The sequence below is a fragment of the Pelecanus crispus genome, chromosome 1 (genome assembly GCF_030463565.1).
Source record: "Pelecanus crispus isolate bPelCri1 chromosome 1, bPelCri1.pri, whole genome shotgun sequence".
NCBI lineage: Eukaryota > Metazoa > Chordata > Aves > Pelecaniformes > Pelecanidae > Pelecanus > Pelecanus crispus.
This window is the reverse complement of record NC_134643.1, coordinates 179,350,890-179,366,065: the sequence shown is the minus strand read 5'-3', so window position 1 is coordinate 179,366,065 and position 15,176 is coordinate 179,350,890. Positions and strand designations below refer to the sequence as shown.

General features: G+C 35.5%; 1 protein-coding gene across 9 annotated transcripts in view; it reads right to left on the bottom strand.

The window, feature by feature from the left end:
- MYCBP2 (MYC binding protein 2) overlaps positions 1-15,176 on the bottom strand; it is a 211,490-nt gene that overhangs the window by 107,658 nt on the left and 88,656 nt on the right. For all 9 annotated transcript variants that reach the window (XM_075720658.1, XM_075720664.1, XM_075720685.1 and 6 more), the window contains 10 exons: positions 12,197-12,314; positions 9,743-9,947; positions 9,234-9,387; positions 6,557-6,729; positions 5,312-5,437; positions 5,085-5,212; positions 3,226-3,317; positions 2,055-2,189; positions 1,890-1,973; positions 541-637 (listed from right to left, as the gene is read on the bottom strand). In XM_075720658.1, coding sequence (XP_075576773.1) covers positions 541-637; positions 1,890-1,973; positions 2,055-2,189; positions 3,226-3,317; positions 5,085-5,212; positions 5,312-5,437; positions 6,557-6,729; positions 9,234-9,387; positions 9,743-9,947; positions 12,197-12,314 — 1,312 coding nt within the window. The remainder of the gene's footprint in view (positions 1-540; positions 638-1,889; positions 1,974-2,054; positions 2,190-3,225; positions 3,318-5,084; positions 5,213-5,311; positions 5,438-6,556; positions 6,730-9,233; positions 9,388-9,742; positions 9,948-12,196; positions 12,315-15,176) is intronic.

Here is a 15,176-nt window from a genome sequence, read left to right as displayed (position 1 = left end):
GTACCTCAGCTTATCAAAATTTAATTAAATGCTATCTGAACCTCAATGTATATTAGAATGCATGCAAGAGGAAGATGAATCTCACCAATGATTAATTAATTACAGTAATTTAAAAGCCATGGAAGAGAGCATATAGTAAAGCTCCCTCAAAACTCTAAAAAGCCTGATAATATTAATTTCTTGGCAGGGAGTACGTCTTGTAGATGAAATACAACCTGCAAGTATGAACTCAACCCCAAAGTCCCCCAAATCTAAGTAGCTTACACATGAAAAGTAAACCAAACCTTGTAAACAAATACATTTCTAGGCCCTCATCCTCAGGTTAATAGCAAACTTGGCTTAGGTTTAAGTTTACACCTGAAATCTCAAGGAAAAGTAAAAAAAAAAAAAAAAAAAAATCTATATAGCACTGTACCTACCTTCTGCTTGATAGATAAAGCAGACAGAAAAGAATCCTTAGTTATTTCCACACATACATCTTCCAGTTTTCTACGTATAATGAACTTGTAGGAAACACAGAAGATTCTTGGTAATACTCACCACTGAGACAGTTCTGGCAAAAGATCTCTTTAAAATATGCACAGGTTCACTGGTTTGCTGTTTTCCTTTGGACGCACTGCCATCGCTTGTTGGCAGCCTGGAAGAACAATTTAAGAACTGACTTGAAATCTGCACCAAGTTTTTACTCTATGTATTGTTCAAGTGGAACAAAAGTGGAAGAAAAGTTAGTAATATCCAAAAAATATTCCATTTCAACATGACTTCCTCTAGTTCCCAATCATTCTAGACCAGCAATCAAATATCTTGAATTCTGTTCAAATGGCAGAATTGTGACAACAGATAATAAAGTCGAGATCTAATTACAAATGAAATTGTTAGAAGTATTTACTCTATTTTTTCAAATGACATTTTTAAGACTAGAAATGTTATTTGTAAAAGAACACCAGTTTTCTGGAGGTAAAATATATGCAGAGGTAAAAAATACAGGGAGCACATGTTACTGCAGCACGTTTCTTTTTGTGCCACCACTCATGGCTCTTCAGCCACATCCTTCCTTCAGAGGCCCCAAGGCTTGTTTTGTCTTTGGCTACAGCCATCTCTCCATAGAAGTCACCCAAATGATTAATAGGTTATGCCACGACTTTATGTGCATCAGGCAAAATGAAAGCTTCCTCTGGAGAGATAGGGGTTTATGGACACAAAGCTTACGTGCAGAAGTGAGCTGTTCTGATAAGGGACCCTGGAAAGGATGTGCTTAGAAAGGACATAGCAAGAGAACTGGTATGAAGACATTCCAAGTTTCAGAATCAACGTGGGGAAAGGGGGAAAAAAAGATATAAAAAATATATATAAAAGTTAGGTCTTGTATGTATCTGAGGACATCTGAAAAATATATTAGCAATACAGTGAAAGTTCTTGCTTTTTAAAACAGTTACATAACATTTATCATGGGAATAATAAATTTATGGTAACTTATTGTAAAAAAAATTCAGGTCTGGGGGTTGGGTTTGTTTTTTTTTTTTTTCATTAAAATCATCTGTTTGATAGTATACTGATCCGAAACTGAGACCTACTAAATAGAATACTTCCTAACTAGCAAAAAAAATGAACCATGTCAATGAAATCATGAGGCTCCACAGAACTAAATGAAAGTCTCAGAACATAATACATGACAAATGACCTCTTAAAGAAAAAACGCAAAGAAATAAATGGTGGTATAATGGATTTATTACTTTTCTCAAAGACACAAAGTTTTCACTAAATTTTTCAGATACTGATTTCCTTAGCTTAATACAATAATAATTTCATGAAACATAAGCTTACTTTAGCAGCGCCTCTGTATAAAAAACATGTCAATAAATTTTTCTAAATAGAGATCAAAATATTACCTGTAGAGTAACTGTGGGATCTGCCCTGCATTAACATCTGTACCATTATTTGATTTCTTGGAACTTTTAAACTGAAATACAACACTGAAAGAAAAATAATCCAATTGTTATTCAAGCAATATTAGATATCTTCTTTTGGATTTAAAAATATAGAAAAAAATATACCCATCATCTGTAGTAATAGAGGCCTGTCCATGAGATCCACAATCACTGCTAGGTCCTGACACTCTTGCCCAGGCTACATACCACCAGCCAGCTTGCAGGAGTACTGGTTCATCAAACATCATTGCATACTTCTCTCTGGGAGAAGTAAATTTTGAAAGATATATGTGAATTAGTTTTTAGATTTATCTTTAACAAATTACACCCTGCTTATAAAAGAAAACTGAAAATTAACGGAATTAAGTTATTAATCTCAAGTATCTATTTGTATTCGACATTTGAAAATATTTTGTTGAAAAATATTGTCGTAATGAAAAAAATCCAGAAGGACTTACAAATGCCTAGCTCTAGCTTGTTCTTGCATTTTGAAACAATCAGATATCAAATGCCAAACAGAGTAAGGAGAGATTAAGTTAAATTAACACACACAAGCCCAATTACATTTAATACATAAAAGACTGCAAGTAAAGGATTAATTATATTCTTTTATTTCAGAAAATTCTAGGTAAATTTTGTAAATTACAAGAGCTTATACATAAATTCTTAGGAATTACACATGACTATTTAAGAATAATAGAATATATATTTAGGGGTATTGATACATAAGAATTAAACGGAAAAGAGTTAGTCATGGATGAATTGAATGTTAAATTATTTCATAACAGGGAAAGAAAAAGCAGCTAAAACATGGCTAACCCCATCCATATGTACAAACTCTTTCAGGCAATAACTGCTTGTATTCTAATGAGCTGAAGCACAATAACCCTTCTTTTGGTTATGATAATTTCATATTGCAGTAAGTTTAATGATAAGTTATTTACTGCAAATACCCATTTGTGATTGAAAGCATCCTTTTGATAGAAATATTCAAAAGAGCTGCTGTGACATTTTGTTTGTCTTGTCTTCTCATCACAGGAATATGGGATTTGACTTTGATTTATACAAAGGCAAGTGTGAGATGATTTTTCCTTCTTTTAATTTAGTACCATAATGTCTTGGTGTGGTATTTGGTGCTTTACTACTTTACCCAACACACTCTGAGTGTAAGTTTTACATCACTTGCTACAAACTTCTAATGATGTACATCATCTCTCTTGATATTTAAAGTGTTTTTAAAACATGTATGAAGAAAGCAAAAGTAAAGATCAAGAAGTCGGTAAGGAAAACATCTTACCTAGCAGCACAATCATACGCTAAGACATCTGTTTCAGCAAGAAGGTCTCCATCAGTCTCGTGGTCTCCCCCATCTGGACCCAATTCAAACAACTGGTGGAGTAAGAAAAAAGGTAAAAATAAGTCTGAGCTGTTAGAAACCTCATAATACCACTTTTTGCTCTCTGGCATTCTGGAAACCATCTACTGCTATTCTTTCCCCTTCCCAAAAGTAACCACTAAGCTACTACCACTGACAGGCAAATGCCCACCTGGAAGTCAGGATTTTGTAATATCATTAACTTTTAAAAAAATAGCAACTGACACTGACCTTCCAGCCTTATGCCCAGATATATGCTTAAGTGGAGAAACTCCCTAAATCTTGCAGGCAAGTGAAATGCAGAGCATCTAAAAAAGGCAAAGTTGGGCAGAAGGTGCAAGCTTTCTGTCATAGATTAAATGCACTGAAGATATGCTCAACCTCTCTGGAAAGGGACAGCTTGACTGTTTAGCAGAACTAGTCAACAGTGTCATAAACAGTTGGACCAGGACAAAAGATGATACCCTTTTCAAAAGAACTTGGGTTTCTTAGTCAAAAATCACTTCTACAGTTTGATCAGTTTGAAAGAGGACCACAATACATGTCTATGACTTCTCTTGCAAATGCCTATTTAATACGCAATTCATCTGTGGTAGGACCGGCAAATCTTATCTTGGCTATAAGCTAATGCTAGACAACCAGAAACAAATTGAAAAAATAATGCTAGAGTGCTTTCATAGGGTTACTCCTTTAGTATTCGAACATTAGTCATGCACTTTTTTTTTTTTTTTTGTTAAGTTTCTTGGCTTTCCTTAACCATTTGCCACTCTCAGTCATTGTGTTAAACTAGAATAAAGTACAACTACTTATTTTGGATCTCCTGTTGTCTTATCCAAATTTTAGTGCTAAAGCATATGCATCTATTTCCCTAAAACAAACCTTAATACCTATTCACCTAAAAACAGAAAAAGAAAACTCAATAACCCAGTAAATGACAAGTAGCAACAATAACATATTCTGAATATACGCATCTAATATAAATCTCAGACAGATATTAGATCCTTCTTTCACAATGGCTTTCGGGGAGTTTCTGAAATCCTTATTAAATGCAGGAACAGAAGCTACTTATCAGGAACCAGAGCTCTGTCATCACACTGTGTTTATGTGAGCTTTTTTTATCCAAAGCCAGGTTTATTTATTTGCTTATTTTAAATCAGCGCACATGATCCAGCCCTAATCATCCTCACGTTTGGCACAAAGCAGAGTTAAGTATGTTTGGTGTCATTCACTCTCAGCTGAAGAATCCCAGCTGAGAAGCTATCCAGAGAGCAGTCTGAGAAAGAAGTGGCAGGGATGGTGGGAAGCGATGGCTCAGCTAGTACCAAAGGAATTTCATCTACTGATAAGCACTCTTCTTCTGTTTTTGAGAAGCAGTCCCTCATGCATTCTGACACAGGACATGATTCTAACTTGAAGCCCACAAGACCAATTTTCTGCAGATGGACCTCAGCTTTGTGTAAACAGATCACAGAACCATTCTACCCACTGCCATATCTGCTCGAGACACCTGTAAGATGGCATAGCATTTAGTGAAGGTAAGAATGGGCCAATTCTTGACAATTAAGAATAGTAATTCTCAGATCTCTACTTCACCTACCTTACCTACACAATGTTCATTACTTCTCACTGAGAAGCCTTCTTCTAGTTCTATTACTAATGCTTTTAATATACAGTAAACCACTCATTCATGAGGAAATAAAATTAGTCATGGTTTTAGGTGGCATTTCTAAAGTTCTGATTTTGAAACATAATATTGTTTAAAACAAAACCAAAAAACTTACCTTTATTTTAGCAGTGTATTCACCCCTACCACCAAAAAGACCAAGACCACCTAACAAAATATCCGTATCAGCACAGAAACGGATAGCTTCTACTGAGTGGGCTGAATAACCCCAGCCTCCTCCATGACCTGCAGAAAAAAACCCAACAAAAATACAGTTAATCGATCTCAGTCTTTTATTCCACAAGCCCGATCAGTTTGTGCTATAAAATTTTACTGTGTACATACTTTCAAATCTGTTAACAATACTATAGTCTTCTTTAGAATAAACTTTCATTACTGCTTGAGTCTCCTCTTCTGTATTTGCTACACCCATTTTTAAGTCCTGCATAGCAGCCAAAGTATCAAGACAACCTAAAAGAAAGGAAAACCAAGAACAACTCAAAATTTCTTATTGTTGCTTATAATCAGTGAAATGGAAATGAATACTAGTTAAAAAGATCAAAACAACCTAACTGTTTTGTCCCCAAACCACATATATACTATCGAACATCATTATAGCTTTGATTAGGTCCAGGGTCACTGCTGTAGAATCTCAAGGTTGGTTATTGAAGATCAATTTAATTTAATTTATTCATTTTCCAAAATAACCAAGAAATCTGCTTTGCAACTTTTCCAATGGTAAATAAATTGCCAGCAACACCTTCACTATTTTTTTTTCCTTTTTACATTTCCCTTATTACCAAAAAAGAGTTGAAGTAGTAACTGAATTATGGGCAGATTTGTGAGCCTTCATAAAAGGCATTTTGTTTCATATACATGGGTACCTAACATGCCTTACTCTGACTCAGACACAAAAAAGTACTGTTCCAAGTTAAAATTTATCACATCTCTAACACACAATGAAGGGAGCAGGACAAGGAACTGATCACTCTTCACAATCAGTGAGCAAGTGAACTAAAATAACTTCCAAAGCTGTGCTTTGAAGCATTAGATATGTTGCATATGGCCAGTTTATACATGAACACAGTGGGATTATTTTTTGATTTGGTAAGCTTTTTAGACTACAAAAGGAAATCCTATCACTCTTAGTGCCCCATTATACAAAACTGCCGAGTGTAAATTCTAATTTAGGTATTGCATTTACTTTAAAATAAAAATAGCTTATTTAAGAGCACATTTTCCTGTCTTTTTAAAAGTCTAGGTTAACTTAATAGTACTGACTTCATCCTGCAGACTGTCCAAAAAGATCATCTAGGAAGGTCTCTTACTTTATTCTGCTGACCTCTAGTAGCAGGTTCCATCAGAACTCTAAAATCCTCTAGCATCATTAAGATGGCAGAAGATAACTATTTTGATTAAAATTAATGCATATCAGACAGATAATAAGTGTTAAGAGCAATGGTGAAAGATTACAAACTAAAATTTTAACTCAAAAAAGTCAGAAAGCTGTTAGATTACAATTAATTTATGCATTAAGTAATGTTGCTTTATTTCATCTAAGCTTCTGACTCATCAACTATAAATGTATACCTAGAATGTGCAAAGCTGCATGAGATCTGGTGGTTAGAGCTTTGGAACCTGTTGGTAGAGCAAGTTCTGGACTCAAAATACTACACCGGGATTGCATATCTGGAGCTGAGGGAAGTCTGGAATCGGCAACTACTGCATTGTAACTCCACAGTTCCCTAGCATTTGGTCGAAACCTAGAGCAAGACAAAACAGAGTAAAAAAACCCTTTCACCTACTGAAAAAAAATACAAAAATCTAACTGATAATTAAATTTTATAAGCTATTTAATGTAAAATGTAGATCTGCTAGTACAAACTCTTAAAATTGAACATCATTACACCAAATACATATAAACTTTACTAGCTTAACACACTAGCAAATGGAAAGACACAAAAACATTCTTATTGTACTGCAAGTCAAACAGTCATATTATGGATTTACAAATTGTAATTACAGAAAATGTCAGACACTTTTCAAAGCTAATAAATATTAAAACTGCATAATCTATTAAGAAGCATGAAGTAACTAGCAAAGTACTAGATATAATGGCAGATGTGCTCACAAATGATAAAGATGCCAAGTGAAAGTAAAAGGGTTACTCACCTTCAAATAAGAGTAAAAAGATTTTGAGACATGCAATGTATTTTGCTTGGGCTTTTTTAAACGGATAACATCACCTTATGAGTATTTAAGGGATTATAGAAAAGGGCAGCATAAACAAGGGAATACAAAGACTTTTTCTATACTATAGAGTAACATGGAGAAAAAGAAAATGAAAAAAAATAAAGTCTTTGATATCACTATGTAAAGGAAGAAACAGTTAGAAGACGTAGGCCTATGGGTGTGTTCTAAATAAGCACAAAAGGAGTTTTCACTTGGTATACTGTTCTAAAAATCCAAATGGGACTAAGATGGTCTAACTAATGGAGAAAGAAATAGTTTGAACTAAAAATATAAGACACCATATGTATTCAGGATTTCAATGAGTTCGCAATGTACAAGCTTATACACTTGCACATGTAGACATATATACGAAATTATTTAACCACTTCCACTACTTTTCACTGCTAACTAGAAAGTCACAAAGCTGTGAAGAAAATCTTCAAAATTCATATAATCAAGAATGGTGTCTCTCTGTACAGAGAAACTGCCCCCTTCGTTTAAATAGGCATGAATAAAAATGCCCAGGAATAATACTTAATGTACCAAATATTTCACTACTAATAGGCATATTCATTAACATGCCTCTTCTTTAGACTGTTTTAATATTTTCTATCAAAAAGAATGGGATATAACACAGAAATAAATCTACACAGCCTCCAAGAATTCATTCTTCAGTTAAGTATTTAAGCTCTAGATTTAGTTCTACAGTCCCCCAAAATTTTGCAAGACAATAAAACACCTCAAACTATGTTTACCCATAATAATATTTTTAACATGTGACTTTGAACTTCCTCAAGATGAATAACCATTTTAGTGTGTTACATCAAGTTGAGTGTCATTACCTTTTCTCCTCTGAAACTTGCTGCTTTCCCATAGACATCAACAACGGCATTTTTTGTAAATTGAGTCTTTCAGTGTGTTTTAATCATGCTGATATTATTATGACCAAGAGCTTTAAGGGATGTGGGTGCTACTCTTCCTTATTTCAGATCGCGGCATAATTTAAGTCAGAACTGGTACCTAGCTAATGAGATTCAAACAATCCTGGGGATGTGCATAAAGCAGGACTACAGCCGTCCAAGGAACTTCAAAGACCATAAAGGAACATGCCTAGCAAATATGCATCCTTCAGTGTTAAGTGGATATTAAGTTCTTGTATCTCAATTTTGGATTAAGATATCCAAAGAAGGATGCAAGCAGCCTATGGACACAATGATCTTTTAAAGACATGATCCTACATGATCTCTTCCAGATGAACGCAGACTAGCTGGTTCCCTGCTTCATTCTAACTGTAAGTGACTATTCTTGTTTTGCCTAAGTCTCCAAACAGTTTAAATATCATCCATCACTTGCACTCGGATGACAGTTCAAATTTCTCTTCCAAATCCTGGCTAACATAGCTTTTAAATCGTTACAGAATAATTGGATGTTATGATTCTGTTTTGCAACAAGGGCTTATGCCTGCTCAAAGACTCCGCTGAAAGCAACTAACCCCGAAGACTGAAATAAATACAACCATAATTTGAATGTCTATGCCATCTAAATAAGTATCTTTATTTTGACCTCTCAAAATGTCAGAACTGAAAAGAGTATCATTACTCTACCCCTTCTGCTATGCAAGTCTGAATTGCTAATACCTGAGAGAAGCATGAAGATTTAAGACACAAGGTTGTGGAAGCTGGGAATGGCAAGAAAATTAAAATATTCAGTAAAGTGTTAAGTAGATGGAGGAAAGTAAGAGAAGAATAAAAAGAGTAAATAAGCGGAATAGATTGGGGTCCCCCAAACATCATGAGACTGGAATGAGGATGATAAAAAAAAAGCAAAGAACTGAAAAAAATTTGGGCAAGAGAAGATGTTTGGTTTGGGCTTACTTGAACTAATCATCAAAAAAAAATGTGAAAAAAGATACTCGTAAGACTAAAAATTGTTTTTCATTTACTAGGGAAATGAGAATAACCAGATGTCCAGCCTCCCAAAATATTTTAAAAAGGATTTCTGTACTATGACTTTAGTAGCTATAATCCACACTTGCCTCCAAATAACATCATAGACAGGATCCAGACACACACCAGAACCTTGAAGGTCTTCCTGCTCAGAATCATTGAATGTTTTGCAACTGCCATCTACTTTGTTTATCAGAAGACATTTAAAAGGAGGAGGTTCTGATATTGAAGCTGGTACCAAACCTAGATCAGGGAGCAAAAAGAGCAGAAAAACATGAAGACTTCACTCATTATGTGGCATTTTCTACGCATAAAGCATTAATGTAGTAAGGAAGAATATACATACTGCTACAGCAAAAAATAAACCATAGTAAGAGTTAAGTGCAAGAAAAGTTTAGACTTTTACATTCCTATTTTTAATAAAATTACATTTCTAAAGGAGCTAGGATCACCATGTGCAGGATAACTAAAAACTCAAAGTATTTAATTCCCTCCATTCACGTTTTTGACTTGTTGCTCCTCTACTGTTCGCATGACTGAAGCTATTTTTTCTCCAGTATGTCTATAAGCATTTGAAATATTCTAGAAGAGTTCTTGCCTATTATATGCCTGCTTGCAAATATCTCTGATGTAGCAAGCACATGAGAATTAATGAGAGCTTCGTCGATCCGGAGAAAAGTCTGGTCTCCACTCGCTCCAATCCATGTTGCTTTGCGTCCATATTTAGAGCCTATATTAGGCATAGGTGCTGGTTTTGCATTCCAGTAGGGCATATCCAGAATTGGTCTACCAAGCTGACCTTTCTACAGAGAAAATGCAAGAACTAGTAAGTAGCAGTAAGTCTCAAAGATGAACAAGTTACTTCAATAATTTCAACATGCAAAATTAGTAATCTGGAAGAGATAGTTTACCACAAAATTACCTTCAACAGGCAACAGCTACTCTAAGAGAAGCATTACACATTTAAATAAAAGGAACAAGTTATTGACAGACATTGTCCTCCCTATTCAGTTATGTTTTTGAGTGAACTTTTTTTTTTTTAAATTCAACTCAAACTCTCCATGATGGATAACCCTCCTTTCCATCTTCAGAATCAGATATAAAAGCATTTATCTTCCCTTCAATACTCAATATCCACATAACTTCAGTGCTAAATGACAATGAATTAATAGGAGAAAAAAACCCCCGAAACCTATATTCAGATTCAGACAGTCTAAATTCCACTCAATTCTGAACTTATATGGACTGTAAGTCTTAGAGAGCAAACACCTCCTAAAAGTACCTAGAAATCTATTAGCACATCAAACTTGAGCTAAAAAGAGCATAAAGTGCCTAAGCAAGCACCTCTGCATATGCTCATTAACATCCTGACTTGGGCCTTATCTCCTATGTACAACTAGTTACTGAAAGATGGATCAACAGTTCCTATACTGTACCTAAGTATGTAGTAAGAACTGCTGCAATAAAGCTGTTCAGACTCCATCTACCTCACTCAGGCAAAGGAAATTCATTGCAGGCTAATGAAGTCAAGGTAACTTTTTATTTAAAATTGTAAGGGAGAAAAGCATGCATGTACAGCAAACACCCTCTGTCCAGCATGTTACTCATATCTCTTTCTACGTAACACTAATTTAAACAAACTTAGCGAAGACATTTTCAAGAAACACACTTGGTTTTGAGCTTGTCTTGATTTTATGAGGCTTTCAACAACTTTCAAGCATTACAATATTAAAACCAGATGCATAGAACAGGAGGTCTAAATATGGTCTAAACTTATTTTTTCTTTCAGAAAAATAAAAAAAACCCGTAGTCAGACAGGCTTTTAAATCCTATTTCTGAAAGTGAATTTGGTTTTTCAGGGGCTAAGTTTCACTGCAAGTCAAAGCTTAAACTTTTATGTGTCCAAGTCACTCTTGACAAAAACATGGACACCAAAGCTCTTACTTGAAGGCTGAAAAACAACAAAATATTACCTCTTGTAAGAGCCATCTTGTGACACATTTATTTCAAAACATAATTTTCCAATTCTAAAATTTCAGTCTTTACCTTTTTTAACTTTTTGTAAAAAGGCAGATTTCAAACAGTGCAATTTCTCTTCTGTTCTGTTTGGCAGTACATAGTTCTTAAGGCATATAAAAATAGCTCAATACCTATACTCTAGCTTCTGCCAAAAGGCCATTAGTGGGAAAGCATGAACAGCAGACGACTCTGGAGAGATTGCAGTGAGGGGGTATTTGCAAAGACAAGGAGGCACAAAGGCCTAAAGTCAGGACAAAGGGAAACTAAATGATGTTTAGACTAGATAAAAGGAAGAAATTTTTTACAATGAGGGCGGTGAAGCACTGGAACAGGTTGCCCAGAGAGGTGGTAGAGGCCCCATCCCTGGCAACATTCAAGGTCAGGTTGGATGGGGCTCTGAGCAACCTGATCTGGTTAAAGCTGTCCCTGCTCACTGCAGGGGGGCTGGGTTAGATGATCTCTAAAGGTCCCTTCCAACCCAAAGCATTCTATGATTCTATGAAGTGCTTATTCAGTGAATGTAAAAATGGATTCCACATGGACATAGGAGAACATATGCCATGCGGATATGAAAGAAGAGTACCAGAGCTATGCTGTGTTATACTGAGCAATAATCTCTCCCCAAGTGTAAGCATAACTTCACAACTCATTGCCGTTTCTATGAAAGAAAACGGGACACTTATTTTTTCTAACAAATGCAGACAGACAGGTAATAGAATATGCAATACATACTTATTTACAACCGAGCTTGCAACAGTAAGAGTTTGAGAAAACTGGTGCACCTTAAAAAATAACCCAGTTTTAAACCACCATCTTCATTAAAATATAAAAAACACCAAGAATTTCTAGCATCCTGCTTTTCTAACCACGACAATGTTAGAGGCCACATTTTTAAACATAACAGACTCAAAAGACATGCAGAAGTCATGAGTAGCTCTACAAGAGCAAGTATAAGCAAATAGTTTTAAAAGGTCTTTGAACAATACATTAACTACTAGCTTATTCCCATAAGTAAATATTATTATTTCCTTACTGAGAAACTTCCAAATGTGAAAACCTGGCCATCCATTAAGAGAATAGCTGTATGGTTGCTCCCAGCAGTAACTTGTGTACTAGGACCTGGTAATGCTTGCACCAAAGTGGGACATCCCCTATATAAAAATAAATTAATTTTGTATCAATACATGCTTATACAACATTTAACACATGCATTAATATTATAAGGATTTCAATCACTGTGAAATACATTCACTGTGTTCACATACTATATGGAACCAGAGTCAAGCAACATCTTGCACAGTAAATAAACAGAGGTTTAAAAGACTGTACTGGATATTTAAGTTTATGCCCTCTTGTTACAGGCAACCAGATCAAGTACCCTCTCTTCAGTTAAGCTCAGAAATTAGCATTGAATAAAAATGGTTAATATATAATTGTAGGATTACATTAATGTTACTGAAGTTACCCTAATATACGTGTATGTGTGTATGTAGGTAAATAAAATATCTTGCAATGAACTGTAGCAGTAAAAAAATTCTGTAGTGACGACGCTGGTTAAGCACTTAAAATTGTCTGCATTACGAAGCAATCAAAGCCTTACGTGGTTGGTACCCTACTACAATTACCAGAAGCAATACAGATATGGTCCTCCTGAGATTACTGTCTAGGGAATAATAAAAGAAAGACAAGGTCTACCCACCTCCATCAGCTTTCTAATGGAGAATCAGGCATTAAAAAACTGCTCTCCATCAAACTCATAGACTCAAGAAAGAACAAACCTCTCCAAACTGTTTTCCAGGAAGATCTGAAAAAGTCTAATCTATGTGCCTCCCAAATATGACCAGGTATAAGAAAACAAATTTCCCATTCCAGTAAAAATGAAGGAAAAAAAACCCCAATAGTATGTATGTTTATGAAGCAGAGAAAGAAAACTTGAAGTGATGACTTAGAAATAGCAGAAAAGATAAAAAGAAAGAAGTATGAGATACTAAAACTAAAATTTTTATCTTAATCCCAAAGTGAACAGGAGCCTACAAGAACTGTACCAGACTTTGAATTCCATAATGAATGTCTACCTAGACTTCAGATTTATTGTGGACTTAGAAAGACTGTGAATTTGAAGAACAAGTGTCGTGTTTGGGAACTCTGACCCCAGAAAACTGCAGCACTATTTAAACTTACTTTTAAATACACAGTTTCAAAGTAGGGTAATCTAAAATAATAAGTTTTCTTATTCTGGAATAAAAAAAAGTGTCTGCCCATGGTTAACTAGCGATTGTTTAGTAGTTGATGTGCAAAAAGACAGGTTATCTGCATGTTCTGGTTTTGGCTGAATTGCAGGTAAAACAGAAGTTAAGAAAGTAGGACAAAGGAGAGGCATCATGCTCAGTAGGGAAAGCGTAGATGGGAAGCTATGAACATATGGAAATGTGGAAAAGGGGAATCCAGCATGAAGACAGGTTGATGACCTGAAGGAGAGGGAACACAGGTATACGGAAAGAAATTACTCCTTCGTGGTGAATGTAGCTTCCCATGGGTGACTCTAATGGAGATGGAGAGACTGAAGGGTAGCATAAAATTTGGTAGAAGATGCACAACATGACATTCATAAGTTTAGAAGCCTTTGTTGGTCTACAGGCACATGGGTTTGGACACCAGTAAGATTCTACACAGACACAGAGAGCAAAGTCTAGCAGCACTGACGATGAAACATTTTAAAAGCAGAAGAAACATTACATTTGCCTCCCATTAACTTTACGGAAGCTCAAAAGGGCACTGAAGCAGAAACAAAACATAATTAAGAACTACTCCAAAAGCATTCCTGTTAAAGTGGAATGATTAAATTTTTTTTTTCTCTCCCTCAAAATTATGATAGCTGCAGGCATGGAACTATCAATCCTATGCTTTAAAAAAAAAGTGAACATTTCATCTATTTGATACATAAAAGCTAAGCTATTATCACCAAAACTATTTATCTTTCTGTTTTGCCAACTGAATCTATCAGCAACGTTCTCTGAATGCTGTATATGATATTCCCTTGGCAGCAGCAGCAAAACCAGAGAAGCAACCAACGTAGAGAGATGTAATATGTTATCTTCTTGAATAGCTCTTTTATTAAGATCACCCAGCTTTTGGAATGGCCAACTACAGTGTATCAACTAAAGAAATGAACAGGAAAAAGCTTAAGACACTTACCTACATGAAAAAAATAAAGTAAAATTACAGAAAAATAGTTTTCACTTCATAAAAGGAGGAAGGATTTGGAAAAATACAAGCAACCGGTTTGACTGATGTATATGGAATTTAAAACCTGTGATACTATCGAGTATTTCCCTATCCCTCTGGAACTCAATACAGAAAAGCTCAGCATAGACACTTAAGAGTCTGAGAGACTCTTTGGACAAAGTTTTGACAATCAGGATTTCTCCGTTTGAATGGGAGAAAGGAAGAAGTATTCTGGGATGGAGTTGAAGGACACATTGGTGTCGAACTCACAGATTCTTTGGCTTCCGGATATGACACAGGTACTTGACACAGGCCAGTCACAAAAGACCAGCCTCAGCTATACAGAAAGTAACCCAAGATCCCTTGGGAAAATGTAAGACTGCTGAATGAAAAGCAGCAGATATACATGCATCAACTAACTCAGGATCCTGCAGAAGGTCCAAATGCATTTTGGCTGTCCACATGAAAAGCCTCTTCCATCCTGAAGGGTAACCATTTCTGGGAGCAGAAGTTGTCTTTGAAAACTCGTCCCGCATTAACTGTTCGAACAATCGCTGTCCATGGTACTTATCCAGGCAACAGTTGGCTGTTAAGTCCAGTAAGATGTCCCTTGCGGCAGCTCACCATGGTGCTATAAATTCAGGTTCACCATGGGTTGTTACTGTGTAGTGGGTAAAAGGAAACCAGTAGTAACTTCTGTCAACTGCAGGCAGAGTTGGTTAAAAAAAAAAAAAAAAAAACCACCAAGAATTTTTAGATCTTAGAGGTAACTAAGTTTGGTGAAAAGA